The sequence below is a fragment of the Callithrix jacchus genome, chromosome 2, assembly GCF_049354715.1.
Source record: "Callithrix jacchus isolate 240 chromosome 2, calJac240_pri, whole genome shotgun sequence".
Taxonomy (NCBI): domain Eukaryota; kingdom Metazoa; phylum Chordata; class Mammalia; order Primates; family Cebidae; genus Callithrix; species Callithrix jacchus.
This window is the reverse complement of record NC_133503.1, coordinates 205,217,416-205,244,717: the sequence shown is the minus strand read 5'-3', so window position 1 is coordinate 205,244,717 and position 27,302 is coordinate 205,217,416. Positions and strand designations below refer to the sequence as shown.

General features: G+C 55.3%; 1 protein-coding gene across 38 annotated transcripts in view; it reads right to left on the bottom strand.

Annotated features, from left to right (window-relative positions):
- Positions 1 to 27,286, bottom strand: part of BRD9 (bromodomain containing 9) — a 38,386-nt gene extending 11,100 nt beyond the window's left edge. For 3 of the 38 annotated variants that reach the window (XM_035291826.3, XM_035291842.3, XM_078365713.1), the window contains exons 1-14: positions 27,094 to 27,286; positions 26,190 to 26,404; positions 25,678 to 25,816; positions 24,104 to 24,164; positions 23,545 to 23,689; positions 21,650 to 21,760; positions 20,895 to 21,070; positions 20,157 to 20,234; positions 16,917 to 17,049; positions 13,837 to 13,912; positions 12,082 to 12,177; positions 10,591 to 10,723; positions 7,717 to 7,828; positions 3,561 to 3,599 (exon numbers count right to left, since the gene is read on the bottom strand). In XM_035291826.3, coding sequence (XP_035147717.1) covers positions 3,561 to 3,599; positions 7,717 to 7,828; positions 10,591 to 10,723; positions 12,082 to 12,177; positions 13,837 to 13,912; positions 16,917 to 17,049; positions 20,157 to 20,234; positions 20,895 to 21,070; positions 21,650 to 21,760; positions 23,545 to 23,689; positions 24,104 to 24,164; positions 25,678 to 25,816; positions 26,190 to 26,404; positions 27,094 to 27,145 — 1,566 coding nt within the window. In that variant the 5' untranslated portion in view covers positions 27,146 to 27,286. Of the gene's footprint in view, positions 1 to 3,560; positions 3,600 to 7,716; positions 7,829 to 10,590; positions 10,724 to 12,081; positions 12,178 to 13,836; positions 13,913 to 16,916; positions 17,050 to 20,156; positions 20,235 to 20,894; positions 21,071 to 21,649; positions 21,761 to 23,544; positions 23,690 to 24,103; positions 24,165 to 25,677; positions 25,817 to 26,189; positions 26,405 to 27,093 lie in introns of those variants that run through there. The other 35 variants (XM_035291830.3, XM_035291843.3, XM_078365714.1 and 32 more) reach the window with 21 other exon arrangements.
- Positions 27,287 to 27,302: the final 16 nt, after the last annotated feature.

Here is a 27,302-nt window from a genome sequence, read left to right as displayed (position 1 = left end):
AGTGCAAACCATGCTCCTCTGCCGACCGAAAACTCCACTCACACCAATGCGAACCATAATCCTCTGCTCACACCAACAGTGCAGACCGTGATCCTCTGCTCACACCAACAGTGCAGACCATGCTCCTCTGCTCACACCAACAGTGCGAAGCGTGATCCTCTGCTCACACCAACAGTGTGAAGCGTGATCCTCTGCTCACACCAACAGTGCAGAACGTGATCCTCTGCTCACACCAACAGTGCAGACTGTGATCCTCTGCTCACACCAACAGTGCAGACCGTGATCCTCTGCTCACACCAACAGTACAGACCGTGATCCTCTGCACACCAACAATGCAAACCATGCTCCTCTGCCGACCGAAAACTCCACTCACACCAATGCGAACCATGATCCACTGCTCACAACAACAGTGCAGACCGTGATCCTCTGCTCACACCAACAGTGCAGACTGTGATCCTCTGCTCACACCAACAGTGCAGACCGTGATCCTCTGCTCACACCAACAGTGCAAACCGTGCTCCTCTGCTCACACCAACAGTGCGAACCGCGATCCTCTGCTCACACCAACAGTGCGAACCGTGATCCTCTGCTCACACCAACAATGCAGACGGTGATCCTCTGCTCACACCAACAGTGTGAACCGTGATCCTCTGCTCACACCAACAGTGTGAACCGTGATCCTCTGCTCACACCAACAATGCAGACCGCGATCCTCTGCTCACACCAACAGTGCGAACCGCGATCCTCTGCTCACACCAACAGTGCGAACCGCGATCCTCTGCTCACACCAACAGTGCGAACCGCGATCCTCTGCTCACACCAACAGTGCGAACCGCGATCCTCTGCTCACACCAACAGTGTGAAGCGTGATCCTCTGCTCACACCAACAGTGTGAAGCGTGATCCTCTGCTCACACCAACAGTGTGAAGCGTGATCCTCTGCTCACACCAACCGTGCAGACCGTGATCCTCTGCTCACAACAGTGCGAACCACGATCCTCTGCTCACACCAACAGTGCGAACCGTGATCCTCTGCTCACACCAACAGTGCGAACCGCGATCCTCTGCTCACACCAACAGTGCGAACCGCGATCCTCTGCTCACACCAACAGTGCGGACCGTGATCCTCTGCTCACACCAACAGTGCGGACCGTGATCCTCTGCTCACACCAACAGTGCGAACCGTGATCCTCTGCTCACACCAACAGTGCGAACCGTGATCCTCTGCTCACACCAACAGTGTGAACCGTGATCCTCTGCTCACACCAACAGTGTGAACCGCGATCCTCTGCTCACACCAACAATGCAGACCGCGATCCTCTGCTCACACCAACAGTGCGAAACGCGATCCTCTGCTCACACCAACAGTGCGAACCGCGATCCTCTGCTCACACCAACAATGCAGACCGCGATCCTCTGCTCACACCAACAGTGCGAACCGCGATCCTCTGCTCACACCAACAGTGCGAACCGCGATCCTCTGCTCACACCAACAATGCAGACCGCGATCCTCTGCTCACACCAACAGTGCGAACCGCGATCCTCTGCTCACACCAACAGTGCGAACCGCGATCCTCTGCTCACACCAACAGTGCGAACCGCGATCCTCTGCTCACACCAACAGTGCGAACCGCGATCCTCTGCTCACACCAACAGTGCGAACCGTGATCCTCTGCTCACACCAACAGTGTGAACCGTGATCCTCTGCTCACACCAACAGTGCAGACCGTGATCCTCTGCTCACACCAACAGTGCAGACCGTGATCCTCTGCTCACACCAACAGTGCGAACCGTGATCCTCTGCTCACACCAACAGTGCGAACCGCGATCCTCTGCTCACACCAACAGTGCGAACCGCGATCCTCTGCTCACACCAACAGTGCGAACCGCGATCCTCTGCTCACACCAACAGTGCGAACCGCGATCCTCTGCTCACACCAACAGTGTGAACCGTGATCCTCTGCTCACACCAACAGTGTGAACCGTGATCCTCTGCTCACACCAACAATGCAGATCGCGATCCTCTGCTCACACCAACAGTGCGAACCGCGATCCTCTGCTCACACCAACAGTGCGAACCGCGATCCTCTGCTCACACCAACAATGCAGACCGCGATCCTCTGCTCACACCAACAGTGCGAACCGCGATCCTCTGCTCACACCAACAGTGCGAACCGCGATCCTCTGCTCACACCAACAGTGCGAACCGCGATCCTCTGCTCACACCAACAGTGCGAACCGCGATCCTCTGCTCACACCAACAGTGCGAACCGTGATCCTCTGCTCACACCAACAGTGTGAAGCGTGATCCTCTGCTCACACCAACAGTGCAGACCGTGATCCTCTGCTCACACCAACCGTGCGAACCGTGATCCTCTGCTCACACCAACCGTGCAGACCGTGATCCTCTGCTCACACCAACAGTGCAGACCGTGATCCTCTGCTCACAACAGTGCGAACCGTGATCCTCTGCTCACACCAACAATGCAGACTGCTCACACCAACAATGCAGACCACGATCCTCTGCTCACACCAACAGTGTGAACCACGATCCTCTGCTCACACCAACAGTGCAGACCGTGATCCTCTGCTCACACCAACAGTGCAGACCATGATCCTCTGCTCACACCAACAGTGCAGACCGTGATCCTCTGCTCACACCAACAGTACAGACCGTGATCCTCTGCTCACACCAACAGTGCGAACCGTGATCCTCTGCTCACACCAACAGTGCAGACCGTGATCCTCTGCTCACACCAACAGTGCAGACCGTGATCCTCTGCTCACACCAACAGTGCGAACCGTGATCCTCTGCTCACACCAACAGTGCGAACCGTGATCCTCTGCTCACACCAACAGTGCGAACCACAATCCTCTGCTCACACCAACAGTGCAGACTGTGATCCTCTGCTAATGTCCTGGTGCTAAAGAAACTGGGGAGAGACATTACGAAGCCAGAACATATATGAGATTTCAGGGTCCACGACTATTTTTCAGGAACCTCACAGAGCACACCACTTTCCCTTTCCTTTCCTGGGAGGGGTGTCCTGAAGGCCTGACTACAGCACCCTAAGGCGCACTCTCCTCAGCTCCCTGCAGCCCGACCTCTGCCCTCTGCCCTCACACAGATGTTAAGGGGTCTCTCCAAGTTCCCAGGGACTGTAGACCAAAGCCCATCCTGTCCATCCTGCCGATGGATGGAGACACATGCTTCCCAATGGGCTGGTGCAGCCGTCTGAGCTCACAGCACTGCCTACTCACCAAGCAGGTCCCAAGCAGGCCCCTCCTGCCCACCCCCTGCTAGGGTCCCGCAAGGACAGCACCCGGGGCCAACTGCTCTGAAACTACCAATTCTGGATTTGGAAGAAGGTACTGCAGCTTCACACTGCTCACCCCAAGTCATGAAAAAGCAGAGCAGGAGAAACACTACGAGTTAATCTCATCGGCCAGAAACAGACCGTTTCCCAACCGCAATGCAGTCTCTCCCACCTCAAAGGCTAAACATGACCTTCCCAACGAGAATCCCAACCTAAGGCTTGCACTTCCATGTGCAAAACTCACCTTGGCTTCATCTGGAGGTTTCATGGGAACATTTCTTCTCTGCAAAGTAAATGAGGACAGAAACTAGTCTTTCCAGAGCAATTTTATATAAAAGGAAAATTCACTGACATTACACACACATCAAAATGGCTTGTACGCTTCTGCGAATTCTGCTCCTCAGTCACACCATCTTAATGAATTCAGGCTAGGGGTCCTGCAAGCCTTCTTTGTCACCAGCAGCTGACCCACCAGCAGCCAGCCCACTCCTCACACCAGCCCTGTGTGAGCCAGCCCAGTCCTCACACCATCCCTGTGTGAGCCAGCCCAGTCTTCACACCAGGACTGTGTGAGCCAGCCCAGTCCTCACACCAGGACTGTGTGAGCCAGCCCACTCCTCACACCAGCCCTGTGTGAGCCAGCCCACTCCTCACACCAGCCCTGTGTGAGCCAGCCCACTCCTCATACCAGCCCTGTCCTCACAGCAGCACTGTGTGCCAGGAGAACACTCCACAGGATGAGATGGAGAGGACAGAGAGAGAGGACACTGATGCTGCTTTGGCAGCCTTGGGTAGATTAAAACAAAAGAAAATGAATGTGCTTAGATCCTATGGGCAGCTGAGGATAAACAGGCCTGGTGGGTTCCCCCTGGAATATGACCAGGTGCCTGAGACCAGCTGGAGTCCCGCAGGGGCAGGTGTGCGCAGGAGCAATGAGGCAGACACCGCCTGGCAACACCTGCGGCAGGTGGGCTGTGCGCATTGCTCCCTGCCACAGCCGTCAGCCTCCAGGGCACCTCCGTCCTGTGCTCCACTGGAGCAGTGCCTTAGAAAGGCCGAGTTTTGTGTATGTGCCTCAAAGGCAGTCATTTGTATACACTCTTATCATCTATGATCTTTGCTCAAAATAATGTTTCTCAGATTCACTGATTTTCACAAGTTTTGAATTAGAAAATGAATACTGCCATTATGTTTGCGTGTTTCTGCACACAAGCCTTCTGTCCACATTAGAGCTGAGCATCCTCTACTGCAGGGGTGCACCTGGGGTCACTCAACTCTATATCAACGTTCACTGTCCTGGAAGGAACCCAACCAGAACCCAGACAGGAAACCCACGGAGCCATCCCATTTCCGGGCTCTGAAAGGGGTCACTTTCCCTCCCACACAGCAATGCTGCTTCTAACACCGTGTGGAGGAGCCGGCTTCCTGCCTGGAGGGAACCCACAGGCCATGACACGGGAGGGTGACAGAGCTCAGTTAGAACCACAGGCTGGTGGGGCAGGTTCTGCAGAGGGGGCTGCTGCTCAGAGCTGCAGAAACCTGCGTGGGGGCTCCCGCCTTGCTGCAACCTCATCTGTGCAAGTGAGGCAGTGCAGGGACCCTCTCTCCAGGAGCCTGCGGGCCCCCCAAGCATGGAAATCAAGGAAAATCTTGAGCTCCTTCAAGGGACATTCCAGGTACCTAGCTAACCCAGAGAAGTAAATCAGCAACTTGATAAGCAAGAAGGTAACAGTATCCTAAAACAACAGCCAAGGAAGCTGGAGTCAGACATTTCTAGGGACAGAAAGTAAAGACAACATCCCAGCACTCTGGGAGGCCGAGACAGGCAGATCATTTGAGATCAGGGGTTCGAGACCAACCTGGCCAAAATGATGAGACCTCGTCTCTACTAAAAATACAAAAATGAGCTGGGCGAGGTGGCGCAGGCCTGTAGTCCCAGCTACTCGGGAGGCTAAGGCAGGAGAATCGCTTAAACATAGGAGGCGGAGGTTGAAGTGAGCCAAGATCGCGCCACTGCACTCCAGCCTGGATGACAGAGTGAGATTCTGTCTCAAAAAAAAAAAGTAAGTAAAGGTAACATCTGAATGCACATCCCTGAGTTGTCTTTCAGAAACCTAGACCCTCCACCTAGGACCCCACCAAACCAATCTACTGGCATGCAGGCCTCAGATAAGGAGAAACTGAAGACTGAACCCTGACCCCATTCTTTGTTCTGAATTTCTTCCTGAGGGGCCCGGAGAGAGCCACACCCACAAGCCTAAGCTAACATTCTTTCCTTGTCACCCCAAATTTTTAAACAAAGCTTCTCCTTCTTAACAAACTGCCTCTGAATCCACCTATAACCCGTAAGGCCCTGCCTGGAGATACGCCACCTTACAAGCCAAACCAACGCATGACCTCTGTGTACTGACGCCCAATTCTGCCTTTTGGTTCTGCTTTCTAGAGCTCTACCCCTGCTTTAAAAACCTTGCCTGTAGCCAGTGGGGGAGGCCAGGATTTACACACGAGCTTCCCGGCCCTCCTTGCTTGGTGCTCTGCAAATACATGTCTTCTTTTCTACCACGACAAAACCTCTGCATGGAGGCCTGGGTTTACTACACCAGGCAAGTGGACCCAGTTCCTCTGTCACAAGCACAGATGAAATCGTGAAGTCAACAGACTGACTACCCCTGGGAGCCACGAGCCAAACGTCCTCAGAGCTTGGGCAGGACAGAGACTCATCCAAACTCCACCCATAGCACAGACTGAGAGGAAGAGTCAGGGCCAAGAGCTCCCAGGAGAGACACTCCTTAGCAAGGCCATGCCAACCCTAGAATAAGGCTGCCCTGGACCAGGTAAGATCAGGTGATCCACAGGTAACAACTGCCAAAATGATGGTCAATACTCTCTGAAAGAGAGCAGAACCCTGATCAGCCTTGCCTAGCAGACATAAAGTGAGCACACACCTCATTCTAAATGTTTTCTGAGACAGGGTCTTGCACTATTGCCTAGGCTGGAGGGCAGTGGTGCAACCGCAGCTCACTGCAGCCTCGACCTCCTAGCCTCAAGTGATCTTCCCACCTCAGGCTCCTGAGGAGCTGGGATGACAGGTGGATGCTACTGTACCCAGCTCTTCAATTCAGCTGCCACATTAAAGTTACTCTTCACATTCTGCCAGGCACATGCTCCCAGTGCAGTGAAGCGGCAAACAAACAAACAGGAAACAGTATAGAGGTGACAGTCAGTGCCCAAGGACTCTGAAAGAGCTGCAGTAAGTACGACAAACATGGCTCAGGATTTCAGGGAAAACATAAACTAATATGAGGGAGAAGAGGCACAGAAGCAAATGGAGCCCCAGGGATGGGCAGCACGGGGCAGCGTCACCAGCAAAAACTGAACTGGGATGATAGGTTCAGGTGTGCCCTTGGGGAACAGGTCAGTGAACTTAAAGCCACAGCGTTAGAAACGAAACTAATCCCACCTGCCGTGTGCAGCAGCACACAGCATCAGAGCCACGTGAGATAACACAAGCCGTCCTCAGCCGCCACAGTCCAGCAGGAAGAGGAAGAGGCAAGGGCGGAAAATGGCATTTGAGGAACGGCTTAAAATCTTCCAAATTTGATATGAACTACAGACGAACAGACCCAAGAAACAACAAATGCTAAGCAGGACAGACACAAAGAGAAGCCCACCAAGGCACCTGAAAAAACAATGCTGAACATCACTGACGGAGTTTAACAGCTGCCAGAGCACCGGCCAGCAGCCCAACCTGCCGAGGGCCAGGAGCGACCATCTGAGGCCTGCGAGCCGCACACTGCCGGCAGCATCTTCTTCTTCCCTTCCTTTAAACCACCTTTTAAACATGTCAAAGGCATCTTGGCTTGTGGTCTGTGCAGAAGCAGACTGCAGGGCAGATCTGGCCTATGGGCTGCAGTTTGCCAAAGACACGTCACATGTGGAAAACAAAGATGAACATGACTTCAGATGCTGTTTTACGGACACGATGCAAGTCAAACTTATTTTACGGTAGAAGAAAAAAGGTCATCTAAACTTCCATACCCAGGGAAAGGGGATTTCCAAAATGAAGATGAAATAAAGACTTTAGACAGACAGACACTGAGAGCTCACTGTCAGTAAATCTGTACTACAGGAACTGTCTTTAAAATTCTCCAGGATGAAGGAAAGTGTCAGCAGGTGAAAGGCATCTGGGAATAGAGGTCGTTACGAAGCACGCCAGGATGGGGAGCAGAGATGGTCTCTGAAGGATGCTGCTGTGCAGAGCAGCGCACAGATGCTGACGAAGAGCCGGCAGCACAGTTCCTGTGACAGCTTCTTGTCCCCGAGAGCCTGGTCGGGCTGCAGGCTCTTCCCATCAGGACCACCCCAAGGGCACCTACCCACCCGGCGCAAGAGCAGCCCACCTGCTTCAGCTGGAAAAGCGTCCTGGAGTGGTCTCCACCTGTAATCTGGTCTAGGAGGTCGTCCACCACTTTCTTGCTGTAGCTCCCAGCATCCTTCACAAACTCCTGCAGGCTGGAGGGGCCAAAGGAGAAGGCGTACTGAAAGGTATGCTGTGTGCTCCACGCCAAGCCCGTGTTGCCTGGTCCTCCCAAAGGCTCTGATCACCACTGGCCGTGCCAGCCCAGCTCCTCAGATGGTCCCATGATGCTCCCAGAGTGGGTATTTCTAGAGGAGTGACTGATAGTGTTCATGAGATTTTCAAAGTGGTCCATGACCCAAAAAGATTGAAAAGATCTCTGGGTGAGAGGGGAGAACAGTATCAATGCACACGCACACAGTCTAGGAACACACAAGCTGTACGGTGCCATCATCTGTAACAAGACAGCCTGATCTATGCGTTTAAAGACAGAAGTGGGTGTCGATGGAAGCACAGTGGTGGACAGTGCCTGCTGGCGAGGAAGGGGTGGGCGGGGCAAGCGTGGGGCAAGACTTCCAGGGTACCCCTTTAAGTATCACCCTGATTCTTGGCCATATAAATGAAACAGCTTACAAAACTAAAATATAATACAATTTTAACAAAAGGCCAGGAACAAAAATGCATAGTCTTAGAATCAAAGCACCAAGCAAGGGCCTCCGAAAGGCTCCTCAGACTCCAAAGACCTTTGCATAGAGGAAAAGGGCGGCTGCTGGTCAGCTCAACCACGGTCCCAGAAGGCACTAAGGAGACTCCATGTCTTTGTTAAAATGCCCACAGCCCAGGACAGGCCAAGCTCTGCAATTAGAGCGTGCACAGGAAAGCACTCAGGGGCAGAGGATCTGGGTGCCTGTGCGCCGAAGCAGGTGTGGGACCACACAGGCCCATGCCACGCCCCAGGGACATGCAAATACATGGGCCCATGCCAGGCCCCAGGAGATGTGCTACACGTGGGCCCACTCCAGGCCCCAGGGGATGTGCTACCATGCGAACCCACGCCAGGCCCTAGGAATTGGCTACCACACGGCCCACGCCAGGCCCCAGGGATGTGCTACCACACGGCCCACGCCAGGCCCCAGGGATGTGCTACCACACGGCCCACGCCAGGCCCCAGGGATGTGCTACCACACGGCCCACGCCAGGCCCCAGGGATGTGCTACCACACGGCCCACGCCAGGCCCCAGGGATGTGCTACCACACGGCCCACGCCAGGCCCCAGGGATGTGCTACCACACGGCCCACGCCAGGCCCCAGGGATGTGCTACCACGCAGGCCCACGCCAGGCCCCAGGGATATGCTACCACACGGCCCATGCCAGGCCCTAGGAATTGGCTACCACTCGGCCCACGCCAGGCCCCAGGGATGTGCTATCACTTGGCCCACGCCAGGCCCCAGGGATGTGCTATCACTCGGCCCATGCCACGCCCTAGGGATGTGCTACCACACGGCCCACGCCAGGCCCTAGGGATGTGCTATCACACGGCCCACACCAGGCCCTACTAGGGATGTGCTACCACGCAGGCCCACGCCAGGCCCTAGGAATGTGCTACCACACGGCCCACGCCAGGCCCTAGGAATTGGCTACCACTCGGCCCACGCCAGGCCCTAGGGATGTGCTACCACACGGCCCACGCCAGGCCCCAGGGATGTGCTACCACTCGGCCCATGCCAGGCCCCAGGGATGTGCTATCACACGGCCCACTCCATGCCCCAGGGGATGTGCTACCACTTGGCCCACGCCAGGCCCTAGGAGACATGCTTCTTAGTGTTGCCCCTGCAGTTGCGAGGTAGGTGAGGTATGATTGCTGGGGCTGGCGAGGGAGGGGGCGACCAACTCTTTAATTTCCAAGTTATGATGCCATCATCTCCTACCAAAATTTCCTCTTCATTTTCCACATTTACTTCCTTTTTTACCACAAAAATCAGGGTCAGGTATTTACTCATTTTATTAAGCACTAACTGGATTCTTGTTTATTTTTCAAATATATTCTGCATTCGTGTTGGAATAAAATGAAGAACTGACATCTCAAGATTCCATTTCTTAGAGGCTAGCAAAATCAAGTTACTTTCCCCATAAAACACTGCTAAAATTTTACAGAAGTGAATCACTTTTATTTTGCCACAGAAACCAAAAAACACGCACAACAAAGTTTTATGGAAAGGCAGACCACCACACTTGTGATTTCAGGACCATACTTTAGCCTGCCATGGCCTGAACTGTGTCTCCCACTCAAAGTTCCTAAGCTGAAATCCCGACCCCAGTGCCTCTGAATGTGACTGTACTCGGTGCTAAGGCCTTTAGAAGTAACTGCGGTGACCCGAGGTCATTTAGGGTGGCCCTGATCCAATATGACCAGTGTCCTTGTAGAACGGTCAGTTCTCCAGGAGAGGTGAGGACAGACATGCATAGGACGAGCCCGGGAAGGCACAGGGGACGGCACCTGCAGGCCCAGAAGCAAGGGCTCAGGAGGAAGCAGCTCTGCACACAACTTCACTGCAGACACCAGCCTCCAGGACTAGGACCCCAGTCTGTGGCACTTTGTCATGGCAGCCTGGGCTAGTATGGCCACTTAAGAAACACAATTCAGTATGATGCAGTGGGCTGAACACGCCCCAACCCTTCACAAGCTTCGCCTGATCACCGCCTTCTTGCAACTCTGAGTTACCCAAATTTCAGGACTGGGCTGTGGCAGACCAGGGTGGAGACTGAAAGCAGTAGGAAGACCTATCTGCCATCTGGACAGCTGCCGGGTGGCTCTCTCCCCACCTGCACACACGCGGGGCCCCAGGCTCCGGGTCCCACGCCAGGACGCAGCTCACACTGCACAGCAGGCAAACGCTCCTCGGGGCCAACACTGACCTCAGCGCACACTGCACGCCCGTCTCATCTCCGTAGGCTGAATACAGCAGCTCCATCTCGTCCGACTTCAAGTCGCCAAATACTGAATTGTTCTGCATTGAAAGTGCAGTAGTGGCACTGGAGAGAAACGTAACTGGGAGGAAGAGGAGAAAGAGCATCACTGGGCTCCTGAAGGACTTGGAGCACAGGCCCCACCGCGTCTCCAGGGGCTGAGGGACAGCCTGGCTGGCAGCCAGCACCGCAGTCCCACCTCTCTTGGCTCTCCACAAATTTCTCGCTCCCGCGTGTAAGTTTTCCATGTGTAACCAGCAGGTGTATAATTCACCACCCCTTGTTTTACTGCTGCAGGCCAAAGACTGCAGAGAAATGAGCTTTCTGCAAAGGGGTGAGCTCTACAAGCAAAAGAGCTTCGTGGGGACTCGGGCAGAGAGCACTGTCCAGCAGCACCTAGCATCCCAACCCATGCACACTGCAGGGACCAAGCCCACCCAGGGCCAGCTCTCACTGTAGGGACACAAGAGTCAATCAGACAGTCCATGCTAGCACAGGGCTTCTCAACCTCCACGAAACGACACCACGGGCCAGGTGTGCCATGCGGTGTCCCACAGGGCATGGAGCAGCACCCCTGGCCTCTCCCCACCAGATGCCAGCAGCACCCCCACCCCAATGGGACCATCAACACATCCGGACATTGCCAAATGTCCCCAGGGACAGAACTGTTGTGGCTGAGAGCTGTGTTAGAAGGTGAGAACAAGGCTTGTGTCAGACACAAGAAAACTATCAATAGCCATGAGAGGCCCAAGAGAAAGAGGGACACAGGGGCTGAGGAAGGCAAGAGGATCCTTCCCTGTGGAGGGTGTCCTTCAACAGGAGACCCCGACCAGGCAGCATTCCAACCCTGGAGCTAGAGGAAAGAACATTCCAGAAAGAAGGACGCTCTTGAGCCAAGACCATGGTTTGGAGGGAAAAGTGAGCTGTCCCATTAGCAGACGGTGTGATGGCTGAGGCTGAGGCAGGAGCAGTGTCCCTGCAGACGTCTGCATGGGAGGGACCCAGCAGAGGTGGAGAAGTGGAAGGCAGGACTGTGCAGGAGGTCCCAGCCGCAGTGCAGCCAGGAGGGAGCAGTGCAGAGGGAGAGGGGAACACACAAGGCTGGCCAGAGCCAGGGATCAGAGGCCACACAGACCCCTGAAAGGATGTTTTGTAAACGCGACAGGGACACAAACACAAGGACAGCAAAACACTGACCAAGGTGAAGTCCCGTGACAGCAGCCAAGGTGCTGTGCGTTTCACAGCAAACTCAGCCAACACAAGCTCTACTCCTGTCACCGTGACTGATCTCAGCCTCCCCCATGTGAAAATACAAATCCAGATAGAGGCACAAAAGCACAAAGGAAGCCCTGAAGTAGGTCAGTGGCATTTGCCTCCCCTCCACGAAACACCCCCACCTTCCTGGGCTGGCCAGCTCCTGGGACGGGACTGTGGATTTACCTTTGTTTCTTCTTTCATCTTTGAAGCCCAGCGTGGTGAAGCCTGGGAGCAGCTTACTGGACAGCGAGCTCAAGTCCACTGGGTGGGTCTCCTCCTCTGCATCATGGACAGGGCAGACATGAGCAGCAGCATGACCCCACATGCACCCCCGTGCAACGCCAGGAGCCCCAGTGCAGCGCTGTGAGCAGCAGCATGACCCCACACACGCCCTGCGCCACACCAGGAGCCCCAGTGCAGCGCTGTGAGCAGCAGCATAACCCCACACACGCCCTGCGCCACACCAGGAGCCCCAGTGCAGCGCTGTGAGCAGCAGCATGACCCCACACACGCCCTGCGCCACACCAGGAGCCCCAGTGCAGCGCTGTGAGCAGCAGCATGACCCCACATGCACCCCAGTGCAACGCTAGGAGCCCCAGTGCAGCGCTGTGAGCAGCAGCATGACCCCACATGCACCCCAGTGTGACGCCAGGAGCCCCAGTGCAGCGCTGTGAGCAGCAGCATGACCCCACACACGCCCTGCGCCACACCAGGAGCCCCAGTGCAGCGCTGTGAGCAGCAGCATGACCCCACACGCACCCCATGCAGCACCGGGAGCCCTTTCTCCACATCACAGTGGGTCTGACTGTGGAGGGCGGGGGATTTTATACTGATCACCTGGAAACGAATCTGCAACACCAACTGCCATTCTCAAAACTAACTGCAATTTCCCTTCTCACCCCAGTCAACACAACAAAAAATACCGCATCTTTGGCCACCACACCAGCAATACTGTGAACATTCTCAAATGGATCACTCAACACCTCCAAGAAGAAATCTTGTCCTCCGTGCTCTCACAGTGAAGCGTGGCACATGCACCCAGAAGGCATGAATCTGACAGGCGTCCCCTGTGCTAAGTCACCACCCACATGCCACTCACAGGGTCAGAGCAGGAGTTCCTCGGGTCCCAACCAGAACCTGTCTCGATACTCTCTTTCTGAAGCTAAATATGGACCAACAGTCTGTCCCCTTAAGGAAAATCAGCTGAGGATTAAATAGGTCAGCTAGTTTACATTCTTCACACACTGGGGAAATGAGGCTGGCACGCTGGAGCTGGATGAAAGACCATCTTAGCTTCACCCGCCAGCAGGCATGTGGTGGGAGCGAGGGAAGTGGAAGATGGAAAGGCAGCCCTTGCCAGACGGCATGGTCCTGTGTGTGCCTGCGAGTGTGCTTCAAAGCCGACTGAGTCACACTTTTATTCCAAGGACAAGCCTCTTAGTGACTCGCAGGCCATGAAGGCGCCCACGACAGGCTGGACAGGCCTAGGGTGCCGGCCGCCTCAGCATCTTCCTTGACATGATCACCAGACAGGCCTTTTCTTCTAAGGTCACTTCCCAGACTCAAGGAGCAGGGCGGGTCCGCACTCTGGTCTTTGCTGAAGACTGATGTGACCCATTTCCGACGCTGGCGAGGTTCAGCCTTAAGGGCTTCTCGGCAGCTTTTCAGGAACATGCCCAAGTCCCGCTGCTCCCAAGGAGCCCTGACGAGAAGGTCCACCTGGCACCCCAGCCTGCGGGACGGCCGTCTCCGCCTCCACTCGGCACGCATGTCACACCAGAGCATGCAGGGACAGGAAGCCACGCAGCTTCTCATGCTTCCCCCAGCCAATGGCTCAGGCTCTAAACAGACAACATGCTCTTTTCATCACAGAACATGAATGGAGACCCGAAAAGCAGTGTACAGAGAGCAGAAAGGCAGCCGCAAGCGGGCACCCACCATCGGCGTCCGGCTCGGCCGTGTTGACCACGCTGTAGAGCAGGCTGCCATCCCCGTTCCTCTTCAGATAGCCCATCTGGAAGGAAGCACGGCCTGAGCATCTGTCCCCGCCAAGGGGCAGCGCAGCACAAATGAAACGAAGGCCAATGAGCAGGACAAAACCAAGTTTGTCCAAGAATGAATGCCAGAGGCCCCTGCACGGCACCCCCGGGAATGTAACACTCACTGGCAATAGCAGAGTGCACCCTGGTGCCACAAGAACCTCTTAGGCTCCCTGTGGCCCTGCTGAAAAGGGCACCACTGAAACACAAACCTTTACCCAGAACAAACATTTAAAATTGCTTGTGAGCCTGAAGAAAATGGAATGGTCAGCAGGTTAGCACAACACCACCCTAACGGGGGGCAGCTCCAGCTCTCAAGCATGTGGGGACTGGTTCCCGTTTAAAAACCCACCATCGGGAGGATCCAGGATGAGGAGGCAGTGGTGTGTGCAGTGTGGGGGTTGGGGGAGGAGGGCTGTCATGTGGGCGTGGCTGGGCTCCAGTGCAGGGGTCAGAGCAGCCACCCGGCCAGAGGGGGAGGAGCAGGATGTTTGTGTGGGGGCAGCCCCCCAACCCATGCGAAGTATCAGAGTCCAGACAGGATGGCCAGGGCATTGGGGTAAAGACAGAATATCAGGTACAACGGGGCACTGATGTGATACATAGATTAAGGGAAGTGAGTCAGGTCCTCACGGTGCAGCTACAAAACCAAAAGGGAAGAAGTGGGGTGGACCCACGGTACGGGATGGAACTGGAAGTTTCACTGTAAACAGTTTTCAACACAGTCAACACAGGTGCCAACGGATTCCTTCTACACACAGTGTCCACATATGTGGTGCAGAACACACACAGGCATTTCCCAGGTCTATATGCTGAGAGGGCTTCACTCAGCGCCTAGGTCTTGGCTTCTAAACAAGGTTCTCTAGCAAAGAAACCAGGGTTCCTTGGAGAAGGTGACAATTCCAAGGCTGAAGCACAGAGTGCAGAGCTAGGTTATCCAACAGAATTACAGTGCAAGCCACGCAGACCACAATTTCCCCAACACGCAAGCCACGCAGACCACAACTTCCCAACACACAAGCCATACAGACCACAACCCCCAACACACAAGCCACTCAGACCACAACCCCCAACACACAAGCCATACAGACCACAACTTCCCAGCACACAAGCCAGAGACCACAACTTCTCAACACGCAAGTCACACAGACCGCAATTTCCCTAACATACAAGCCACACAGGCCACAACTACCAGCATACAAGCCACACAGACCACAACTTCCCAACACACAAGCCAGAGACCACAACTTCCCAACATGCAAGTCACACAGACGACAACTTCCCCAACACACAAGCCACGCAGACCACACCCTCCCAACATGCAAGGTACGCAGACTACAACTTCCCAGCATGCAAGCCACATAGACCACAAACCGCTAGCACACAAGGCATGCAGACTACACCCTCCAACACACAAGCCACACGGACCACACCCTCCCAACACACAAGCCACACAGACCACAGCACCTCAACATGCAAGCCACGCAGTCCACACCCTTCCAACACAAAGCCATGCAGACCACGCCCTCCAACACACAAGCCACGCAGACCACGCCCTCCAACACACAAGCCACGCAGACCACGCCCTCCAACACACAAGCCACGCAGACCACGCCCTCCAACACACAAGCCACGCAGACCACGCCCTCCAACACACAAGCCACGCAGACCACACCCTCCCAACACACAAGCCACGCAGACCACACCCTCCCAACACACAAGCTACGGAGACCACAACTTCCCAACATGTAAGTCACACAGACCACAATTTCCCAACACACAAGCCACACAGACCACAACCTCCTAACATACAAGCCATGCAGACCACACCCTTCCAACACAAAAGCCATGCGGACCACAACCTCCCAACACACAAGCCATGCAGACCACAACCTCCCAACATACAAGCCATGCAGACCACAACTTCCCAGCATGCAAGCCACACAGACCACACCCTCTATCACACAAACCACAGACCACCCCCTCTAATACCGAAGCCACACAGACCACAACTCTCCAACCACACAAGCCATGCAGACCACAACTCCCCAATACGCAAGCCATGCAGACCACACCCTTCCAACACACAAGCCACACAGACCACAACTTTCCAACACACAAGCCACGCAGACCACAACTTCCCAATACACAAGTCACACAGAACACAACTTCCTAACACGAAAGCCACACAGACCACCACAACTTCCCAGCAGGTGGAGGCAAACAGAAGCAGACGCATCTGAAATGCCACTTCAGCGTTTTCTACATCTCATCCTATGTGCATTTCGGAAACTGTGAAAAAAAAATGTAAAGTTCAAATTAACATTTTCTACAGACTACATGTTGAGATTCAATGTTGGATCCAGAAGTAACTAACACCTGCTAGGATTAATGTCACCTGCATCAACTACTTCTGTTACCAGGGCTACTAGGAAATCTGAGACTGCAGATAGCCTGTGCTCTGTTTCCATTGCATGCCCTGGGTCTAAAACATCTCCTGCCAGAAAGGAGAGCACAGTCAGCTGAGTGGGCCTCACCACCACACAGACCATCTGTGGCAGCCACGTGAACACAGTAGGTAGTCTATCGTGGACCATCTGTCGGATCCAACTCCAGCCCTCGCTGGAATAACAAGGGCGGTGCCTCCGTCAACACTCGGTTACAGAGACACAGAAGTAACACTCAGTCCAAGGGAAGGGTTTAGCCTGCAGCAAGGCCTCCGTCCAGGAAATGGGGTCAGTGACTGCCTGGCCTCCACTGTGTGTGAGACGCATGCCTGCCGCGGCCCTGCCAGAGCCACCGGCCCCTGTGTGAAGGGACCATGAGCCTCGTATGTGTCTGACCTGGATCCCCCGTCAGGGCCCCAGTGACCTCCTGATGCCAGTGGCTGTGCTAGATTACATGGCACTGTCTCTGAGGTGATGCCACAGAGCGTCTGGGGCTGAGCGGCACCCTCTTGCGGGGGCCACGGAGCACTACCTTGCCGCCTGGGAGGAAGCGGTTGATCCTGTCCCGAGCCTCGTCAGCTGCGTGCTCCACCAGCGCCAGCACGTGCTCCTCTGCAGTGCTGTCTGTCAGGCTGCAGGCGCTCCCTTCCGGCTCAAACATACAGCTGCGAGGGGGGAACAACCAAGTCACCTGGAGGCAGCGTCCCCACCACATACCGGCTCCCCACACGCTGGCACCTAACCCCGCCTCTCCCCACCCTCCCCTCAGACACAGAGCAGGCAGAGAGTCCCCACTGCACACCTGCTCCCAACACATCAGCACCTAACCCGGCCTCTCCCCACCCTGCTCTCGGACACAGAGCGGGCAGAGAGTCCCCACTGCACACCTGCTCCCAACACATCAGCACCTAACCCGGCCTCTACCCCTGCTGCCCTCGGACACAGAGTGGGCAGAGAGTTCCCGCCACGCACCTGCTCCCAACACATCAGCACCTAACCCGGCCTCTACCCCTGCTGCCCTCGGACACAGAGTGGACAGAGAGTTCCCGCCACGCACCTGCTCCCAACACATCAGCACCTAACCCGGCCTCTACCCCTGCTGCCCTCGGACACAGAGTGGACAGAGAGTTCCCGCCACGCACCTGCTCCCAACACATCAGCACCTAACCCGGCCTCTACCCCTGCTGCCCTCGGACACAGAGTGGGCAGAGGGTTCCCGCCACGCACCTGCTCCCAACACATCAGCACCTAACCCGGCCTCTACCCCTGCTGCCCTCAGACAGAGTGGGCAGAGAGTTCCCGCCACGCACCTGCTCCCAACACATCAGCACCTAACCCGGCCTCTACCCCTGCTGCCCTCGGACACAGAGTGGGCAGAGAGTTCCCGCCACGCACCTGCTCCCAACACATCAGCACCTAACCCGGCCTCTACCCCTGCTGCCCTCGGACACAGAGTGGACAGAGGGTTCCCGCCACGCACCTGCTCCCAACACATCAGCACCTAACCCGGCCTCTACCCCTGCTGCCCTCGGACACAGAGTGGACAGAGAGTTCCCGCCACGCACCTGCTCCCAACACATCAGCACCTAACCCGGCCTCTACCCCTGCTGCCCTCGGACACAGAGTGGGCAGAGGGTTCCCGCCACGCACCTGCTCCCAACACATCAGCACCTAACCCGGCCTCTACCCCTGCTGCCCTCAGACAGAGTGGGCAGAGAGTTCCCGCCACGCACCTGCTCCCAACACATCAGCACCTAACCCGGCCTCTCCCCCTGCTGCCCTCGGACACAGAGTGGGCAGAGGGTTTCCACCACGCACCTGCTCCCAACACATCAGCACCTAACCCGGCCTCTCCCCACCCTGCCCTCGGACACAGAGTGGGCAGAGAGTTCCCGCCACGCACCTGCTCCCAACACATCAGCACCTAACCCGGCCTCTCCCCACCCTGCCCTCGGACACAGAGTGGACAGAGCATACTCAACTCCTTTCAGGTCTCAAAGCATTCCTTTCCACCCTCAACAAAATAACAAAACAAGAGGCTTTTATTAAAATAAAGAGCAAGTCTAAGCCAAGTAGCCAGGCTCCCTGGTTTTGAAAGCAGTTAAAACCTAGTCACTCTAGCAACAAAAGAAAGTAACAGATAAGCCACAGGTTAATCATTAAAGGACCCATCAGAAACGGGGACCACAAAGCGCCCCTGTGGCTCCACGGGGCTCACAGGAACTAGGTGGCGCTGGTGGGGCGGGGCTGGGTGGAGAGCAGCCCCTCTGCTGTGGCCAAAGAACATACAAGGACTTCAGCCAGGGGCTTGGGGTTCCACCTGAAGCAGTTGTCAAACAGCTGAGGGGCACACGCTGCAGCACCCACGGAGTGTGGAAGGTTCTGGAAGCAGGCGCGTGGGCTCCTTCTGGGCACTTGCCTAGGCGTGGGTCTGAATGGCCTAGGGCCAGGTGCAGGCCTGGGACAAGCCCTGCTGGTGAGCATGACCACGCCCTCGCCTGACCCACAGCGAACCTTACACAGGAGTCAGGGCCCCGTGAGTTCGCAGGGAGGATCCACTGAGGCAGCTGCGCAAGCCTGCCCCACACATGCTGCTGTGGCCCTAGGTGAAGGTGAGCCGGAGCTCAGCACGCTCTATGGACCACAGATTGATGGCTGGGGACCCAGTTAAAGGGTCCGGATCCACAGGCAACCGCGGAGCCACAGCACCAGGGTCACCCAAACCCAACCTGGGGTGAGTCTGCCAGGACACGGCCCCACCACAGTGGAGATGGCGAGTGACACCAACTTCAATTCACTCCTGATGCTCGGCCACGAGGAGATGGGCAGCCATGAAACCCTGAACCGAGGGCCAGCAGCACACTCAAGTTGCGGGCTGAGGCCGGACACAACACCACGCGGTGAGTGTTCATTCGTGAGGCAGCAGGGTAGGAAACGTGCCGCACGTCGGGAGACCACCTCGGGGACTGTGAGCCCTTCCCAGGCAACACGCTCTGGCCACACAGAACACCCTCGTCTCCTCAGCTGAGGCTACAGGACCGGAGGGGCTGGTCCCAAGACCGCTCTCCCTTTGACTGCTGGAGGAAGCTGCCCAGAGCAGACAGCACCAAGCCCAGCACCCCTGTCGCCCCACCTGTTCAGTCCACATGGGTCCCACACACACTCTGGGAAGGAACAGACGACAGAGGGCCGCGATCATCAGAATTTCCTCAAGGACATTCAACACCAACTCAACGGTCCCTGACTTTCCACAAGACAGTACAGCAACACGGTTCAACAGAAACCATCCTTCAAATCTCATCTGTCCCCAAGCTGGCAGCAGGCCACAGTCCTCTCAGGATGCTGGGAACACCACAGGCCACAGTGCTGTCAGACACACAGACACAAGGGTGCTGTCCCAGGACCCGCTCCCTGGGGCCTGCACTCAAGAAGTGACACAACACACACGACACCTCGTGATGCAGCAGACTCTGTGCCAGGTGCCTCTGGCTGGCTGGAAGCTGCGGTAAGTGTTCTCAGTGCCTTAAAGCCAGCTGGTGATACCCCCACTTTGTCTGGCTTTATTAGGAGGCCGCCTCACACGTGTGGAGGAGCGTCCACAGGAATGACGAGTGATAGAGACTTTAGTAAGATCTCAATGCTCAGCCACCATGAGACAAAGAGGCCCCATGAAAACCACTCTGGGCTTTAGAGAAAAAGGAGGAAGGTTCCCTGAAGGACCACCGAGTCAGCTGCTCCCACAGGAAGGGAAGCTGCGGCCTGCAGTCCTCACCTGCTTCTGCTGCAGCATCCACACCTCCTGACCCCGGGGCTGCAGCTGCCACTCCAGCATCTACAGACACAGAGGCATCTACACAGACACAGAAGCATCTACACAGATACGGAAGCGAGCAGGTCAGGGGTGTGCACCCACCCCGTGGCAAGAAAGAAGCCCCTGCCAATGCTGGCTGCCCAAAGTGGGCCCATCTGTGCTGCAGTCTGGGACAAGGGCACAGCCTCGGCTGCCAGCAGGCACAGTACAGGGGAGGGAGGGGCTGATGAGTTTAAACAGCACTCATGTGGAGACAGCAACCACCAGTCAGCAGCAGATGCAGGGCAGAGAGTCCGGAGGGGCATGGGGTACCACACCCGGGTCAGAGAGGGCACGTGGCCGATGAGTGGGAGGGGCTGTCTGACCATGCTCCTCCTGCCTGGATAAGCTACACCAAGGCTGTCTATGTGATGTGACGTCGTCCCTCACTCACTCTCCCCACAAAGCACCTGCTTTGCAAGGCCGTGTACGTGACGTGACGTCGTCCCTCACTCACTCTCCCCACAAAGCACCTGCTTTGCAAGGCCGTCTACGTGACGTGACATCGTTCCTCACTCACTCTCCCCACAAAGCACCTGCTTTGCAAGGCCGTGTATGTGACGTGACATCGTCCCTCACGCACTCTCCCCACAAAGCACCTGCTTTCCTGGAGGTGGTGCTCAACTCCACAGGCAGGCGCAGCTGCTAAGGAGCCTTTACCTGAGAGCTTCTCTACTCGGCTTTCTGGATTTCTTGGCAGTTTCTACTTGCACAGGCACAACCTCAGGAACAGGCTCCTCAACAGCTGTGTCTTCGCTGCCCAGAAGAGCTGCCTGCTGAGAGAAATCCATGTCCTGCATAAACGACATGCTGCGCTTCAAAGCTAACAGCCGCTCCTGGAACCAGAAAGGACAGAGCAGCAGGGATTTACCTCTGCCTCACAGCCAGGCGCATGACGATGGGATGGGATGGGGATGGCCACAGCCTCACCTGGCCTAACAGCTAACTTTCCACAGCAGAGCAGCGGGAGGCGGATGCGGGCCTGACCCGCCGCCAGAGCGCAGCAGGTGCTGCACCCCAGCTTCACCTTCACCTATGTGGGACGCATGCAGCCTGGCTCACGGCACAGATCTGGGAAACCACTCAGGATGGCCAAGGAAGACAAGGATGTCCCGTCTGGATTCAGTGAGGCAGCCACGCAAAACAAGCCCGCAAGGCTGGCTGCAATCCAGCAAGACGGACACCCAGGCTTAAGATCGAGAGATGCGGAACTTTCCACCAACCCTAAATGAGACATTACAGCTAGGTCATGAGCAGAAAGGGCGGCCGGAGAGGGCGGCCGGGGACGTCTACCCTAGAGCAAAGGGGCAACTCCATGAGGGCGGCAGTGGATGAGCATGTGTTCACGGTGAGGCTGCCTTCGCGGGGCAGAGCCCCTGCTCTCCGTGGCTCGCTGCTGCCAGTGGGTCTCTTACTTTGCTCATCATCTTAAAGCCTGCGTGAAGGATCTTCTTCGCCAACTTGTAGTACACGGTATCCGGTCTATTGTACGTCATCGCGTTATCACACATCAGCTTGAAATCTGCCTGAAAAAAGGAAAGACTCACTGAGTTTGAAACGCCACACAGACAACACCAAAGTTCCAGATTATTTTCACAAGAGACAAAAAGGAAAAAGCCACAATTTCGTAGAACACAATTAAACTTGGCTCTCTGATCCAAAAACAATGTCTAAGAACTTAGATCTTCTTAGCTGCTCATTGGTCTTGCATAAAAAGTTTTACAGTGAGGAGCTGGCCGAGCCCGTGAGTTCTAAGCATCACGCAAACGCTATGCGAGGACAAAGGAGCCTTACAGCCTGCGCTTCCAGCACTTCTGCAGAACACGCACAGGAACAAGAAGCAACAAGTAAAAGTCGAGGGAGAAAGGCAGGTGCGGGGCACAGCGATATCCTCTAGCTCTAGAATTTTTCCACAGAATACAATTCAAAATTTTGTCTACAAATAGTTCCCTCAAACTATTAGAAGACTTTGTACCCAAAAAGCAGATGCTTATTTCATAATTTATGCTAAAAATACGGAAAGATCGGTATTTTATCATGACAACTAGTTTCCTCAGCACAGGCCTCTCAAAGTGAGTACCAGTATCAGGCTGGAGTCACCCTGGAGCCAGCACCCTAATGGGAATGTGCCCTTGGGACTTCACCAAGTCCTGGTTCCGGAGCCAGCAGCCCCAGGGCCCGGCCCGAGGCTGTAGAGCCCCTCCCTGAAGACCCTCATTCAGGATACTCCCCAGAGTGAGCGCTGCTCCCCTGCTTACTTTGTTGCTAGGATGAGGAGACTGGGGCCCGAGGCTGGGAATGCAGGGGGCTTTAGGGCACGGAGCACTCCACAGCCGCCCTCAGGCACTGCCTGACCCTCTCCCAAGTTTCATTTTCTCCCACTCTGCCTTCAGTCTGTTCTGTAGTGTTTCTGTGAGTCAGCAAACCCTTCGGTCAATGTATAACAAAAATAGAGAAGTCAAGCTTCTCCAAAGCTAATGGATCCTAAGACAGAAACCTAATGCCTTTCTAAACTACATTAATGCCGATTTTATCAGGCGTCCATTTTGCTTTCTTCCCACGGGGGCAACACCAATGCTAATTTTCATAGCCAGGAGAAAGAAACAGAGTTAAGAGCAAGGTATTCAGGAGACAGAAAAACTTATGCTAAAAAAATTAAAAGCTCAACTATTATAAGACAAAAATAAGAATTAAAAAGAAGTGCTTTTTTTTTTTTTGAGACAGTCTTGCTCCGTCGCCAGGCTTGAATGCACTGGTGTAATCTGGGCTCACTGCAACCTCCGCCTCCCAGGTTCAAGCAATTCTCCCGCCTCAGCCTCTCTAGTAGCTGGGACTACAGGTACGCGCCACCACGCTCAGCTAATTTTAGTATTTTTTAGTAGAGACGGGGTTTCACCATGGTCTCGATCTCTTGACCTTCTGATCTGCCCGCCTTGGCCTCCCAAAGTGCAGGCATGAGCCACCGTGCCCAGCCAAGAAGTGTGTTTTTAAAAATGTCTAGCCTCAAGCCATGCCACAAAGGACACCTCATTGCTTAAGACAACATGTCCTGTTCACGCCAGCACAGTAACTGAGAAAGAAAAGGCAGGCTTCTAACAGCGCTGCAACAAGGTCTCGTTTCTAGACCGAGACACAGAGAACGCTCACAGCCAATCATTTCCTTAATGCGGCATTTGTAAAGCGTCACCCAAACACAGAAACGCTGGTGAATGCTCAGAAACTACAAATGGCCTGAGGTGAACCAAGTTTTCACTAGACACAAATATGCAGAACGAGGCCACGATGACTTCGGGCAACGAAAGTAACTTACCTTAAATTCCGTAACTGACTTGTATTCATTAGCTACAATTTTGTCTTTCATGGTGCCAAAATCCATGGGATGTTTTATTATCATTGAATATCCAGGAGCAATTGCATCCGTGACAGGAAAAGCAAAAAATCCATGGGGATCTTTTCTGAAAGCAAAGACATCTCTGTGGAAGAATCTAGATTTCTAAATGAAAAACCTCTTACAATCTAGAAATCTGATTCAACTGACAGAATTTCGTTTCTTAAAAATAAAAAGTTCCTAGGGTCTTTCAACCCATTGTGATAGGTATTTCAGATATAATAAAAATTCCCTCAACGTGTCCTGGCGGCTGTCATCGCCCCCGCTCTGCCTTGACTTCCCTCACCCTACTCTGACTTCAGAGTGGGCCCCTGGGGAGTCCGTGAACTCTTCCCATCCACCCCAACATGGACCAGGAGTCACCAAGAGAAGGTGTAGGGTCTGTTTCACAGCTGATGCAGCTGGGGTGCGGGATGAAACCTCAGAAAATAAAGATGGCGCCACCCCCCCAGACACAAGCTCTTCAGAAACACCCATTTACCTCTGGAGCTGGCGGAGGAAGTGCTCCAGGAGCTGCTGAATAGGTGTGCTCTCATTTTCGGCTGACAATTTAAGGAAAAAAAAATTGAATACAAAGACTTTGATATCCCTTCAATAGAGAGCTCCAAGTTCACAGAATCTGTCTGTTTGGTGTCTCACAGCATTTTAAGTTCCAGCGAGAACTGGGGATACAAAGACACATCCGACTCAGCCTTGGCTCCCACGAAGCTCAGCCAGGCGGGAAAGGGCACCCACATGCAGTGGGAATGGTGAAAGCCCCGTATGACACCCGGTAGCCCTTACATCAACAAACGTAGGGATCCCTAATCCATGCTGTCAGCTCCTGGCACTATTCTAGGCAGGGGATGAAGGACAGAACAAAGGCTCTGGGCATAAAGCTTGATCCTGTATTCACCGATCATTATTTCAGTTGAGGTCCCTCAACTTTCCACAAAAAGTAAATAACTAAATGGCTGGCCTGCTGGGGTGTGCCTGTAGTCCCAGCAACGAGGGAGGCTGAGGTGGGAGGACCGCTTGAGCCCAGGGTTATCCGAGCCCAGGAGTAACCATGACACTGCACTCTAGCCTGGGCGACAAAACAAGACCTCATTTCAAAACTAAATTAAGAAAAGAAAATGCCTGAAGAACAAAACGACCACAGAAACTCAGAGACCAGCAGTATTCCAGAACTTTCCTTTGGTGGAGTCAGCAGGGCTCAGACGGTTTCTGATGGCCTGAACCACCGTAGCACTAGCCTCCCACTCCCTGAGGTCCCACGGCCCAAAGCCCAACTGCCCCAGTTTCCCCACAATCCAGGAACCACTGGACACTGAGAGTCACCGGGAAGAGACACCGCTTGTCTTAGGTACAAATGCCTCGTCACTGGGATTCGTGCACACAAAGGTTGGGGACAAGGAGAACCCAGAGGGCATGCCCTTACTGGCTGGAGATTCCAGCCAAATGCCATCCTTGGCAGCCGGTGCCCATGAAAGAAATTCTACGGAAGGTCTCTAACTCCCTTCGCCTCAGCCTATGGTCACTTTCAGCTTCAGACCCACTCTTTGGGCCTCCAGGTCCCTTCTTCTAAGGGGAACTACCTGCGGTTTCACTGACATGCATCTCTCTTACCAGTCTGACCCTGTGGGGCAATTCTTTTGACGCTGTTCTGTTTGGTGCTAAGCGCGGACAAAACCAAACTTTTTCAGAACCAGGGATGGCAAACTTTTTACGTAAAGGCCAGAAAAAAATAGTCTAGGCTTTGCTGGTCACATATGACTGTTCTCTGTGGATACGCCTTTTTGTTTCTTTTTACAAGCCTTTAAAAATCATAGAAACCATCCACAGCTAACAAGTTAAAAACAAATCTCAAGGGCACCAGTAGTCACCAGCCAAGCGGTGCTCCAGACATTCAAAGATACTGGAGGAAACCTCAGATCCAGAGGACACCTGGAACGAGGCCCCAGAAATACCAGTCCTCCTCCCTCCCATGCTTCTCCCCAAAGCAAGATGACAGGGCTCCGACCCCTAATTTACAACAAGCAGCAGTGAACACCAGGAGAGTCTCTAAAAGCCGACCCTTGCCTGGCTGTGTCCGGCAGGCTCTGATGGGCCGATCTGGGGGCGGCTCCACCTCCACCTTCTTCCCGGGATCAAAGTCATCAGCCTCTCCCTCCGTGTCGCAGTGCTCCCGCTCGCGCTTCCGCTTCTTCTCTTCCTGGGAGGCAGAGTCAAGGCAGTGAGGGACGGGAGTAGGTGGGATCCAGACACCTCCGCCCAATCCCCTCTCAGTTCTCAGGAAGGACAGAGCTAAGGGAAAACCCCTCAGAGACCCTTCTCACAGAGACCCAGGCAGCTATAGAAACGCCCCTTGGCGACCCTCCCGACGTCAGGCCCCCTCCTCACAGAGACGCTGGCAGGGTCTGCAGAGGAACCACAAACCAGGTGCCTGGAACTGAGCCTATTGGCCTCAGCGGTTTGCATTCTGCTCCTCACGGAACCCCGTCCTCCGCCACACAGGTGCACTCTGCCTGCTGGGACCTGGTACCCGTGGGCGGGTCGGGGTCCCCGGGCTGCTGCTACTCCTTCACCTTTCGCTTCCTCCTCTCCTCATCATCCAGATGCTTCTCCTTCTCGGACTTCTTCTTCTTCTTCTTCTTCTTTTCTTTGTGCCTCTCTCGCTCATGGTCTGACCTGTCATCATAGTAACTGGAGTCGTGGCCAGATCCTGAGAGCTCGGTCACTTCGCTTCCTCCGACCTTGAGGACCAGCTTCAGGGGCTTCTCCAGGGGCTTGTCGGCATAATCTGCAGACACAGACAGAGTTTCAGGCGCAAACGCCCCCCAGTCAGGCGACACGTGAGGGTGCCAAGGGAAAAGGCCTCCCTCGGGAGCACGGCGGGGCTGCCAGCCATCGGGGAAAGCCAGAAGGGAAGACCACGGGGGCTGCCACAGTGCCTGCGTGTCGCTGCCTCCTTTTTCTCCCTTCCAAGCCAGTGTCCTCACCGGGGAAGGCCCTGTGGGATATTGTTCACTTCACTCGTCCAAGAAGATCCATGAATCAAGAGGAACCTGGAAGCCCGGAGCCTGACCTCCCTCCCAGAAGCCGCCAGCACCGCGGTTCACCCTGGCCTGACTTCCCGCTGACACCCACCGAGCTGCTGCGGGGACTGGGCAGAGGAAAGGCGGGAGAAGGGGCAGCCGAGCGCCACACAAAAGCCAGCACAGACGCTTCCCTCGTCTCCAGGACCGGGGAGGGTGGACCTGCAGCCTCCAGCCCAGAACCCCCTCCCAGAAACGCAGGCGCGCGGCAGGACCCCTCGCGCGAGCCCGGTGCCCTGCCCGAAACCCCAGGCCCCCCGTCCCGCGTACCCGGAACGCCGCCCCCGTGGCCGAGACTTCGCCAGGTGCCCAGGATCCCGGCCCGCGTGCCCAGAACTCCTCCCCCGAGCCCGGGACCCCGCCCGCCGCGCGTCACAAAGCGCCGCCGCCTCACCCTCGTAGGACGAGCGCCACTCGGCCTTGTGCTTCTTGTGCTTTTTGCCCATGACGACGCCGGCGGCGGGCCCGGGGCGAGGGCCAGGAGCAGTGGGGACCCGGCCGGACCGCGGCCTCCGCCACCCCCTGGCCCTGGTTGGCCGCCCTCCGCCGAACCCTCCGAACCCTCCGGGCCGCGCCGGAAGCAGGGCGGGGCGGGGCGGGGCC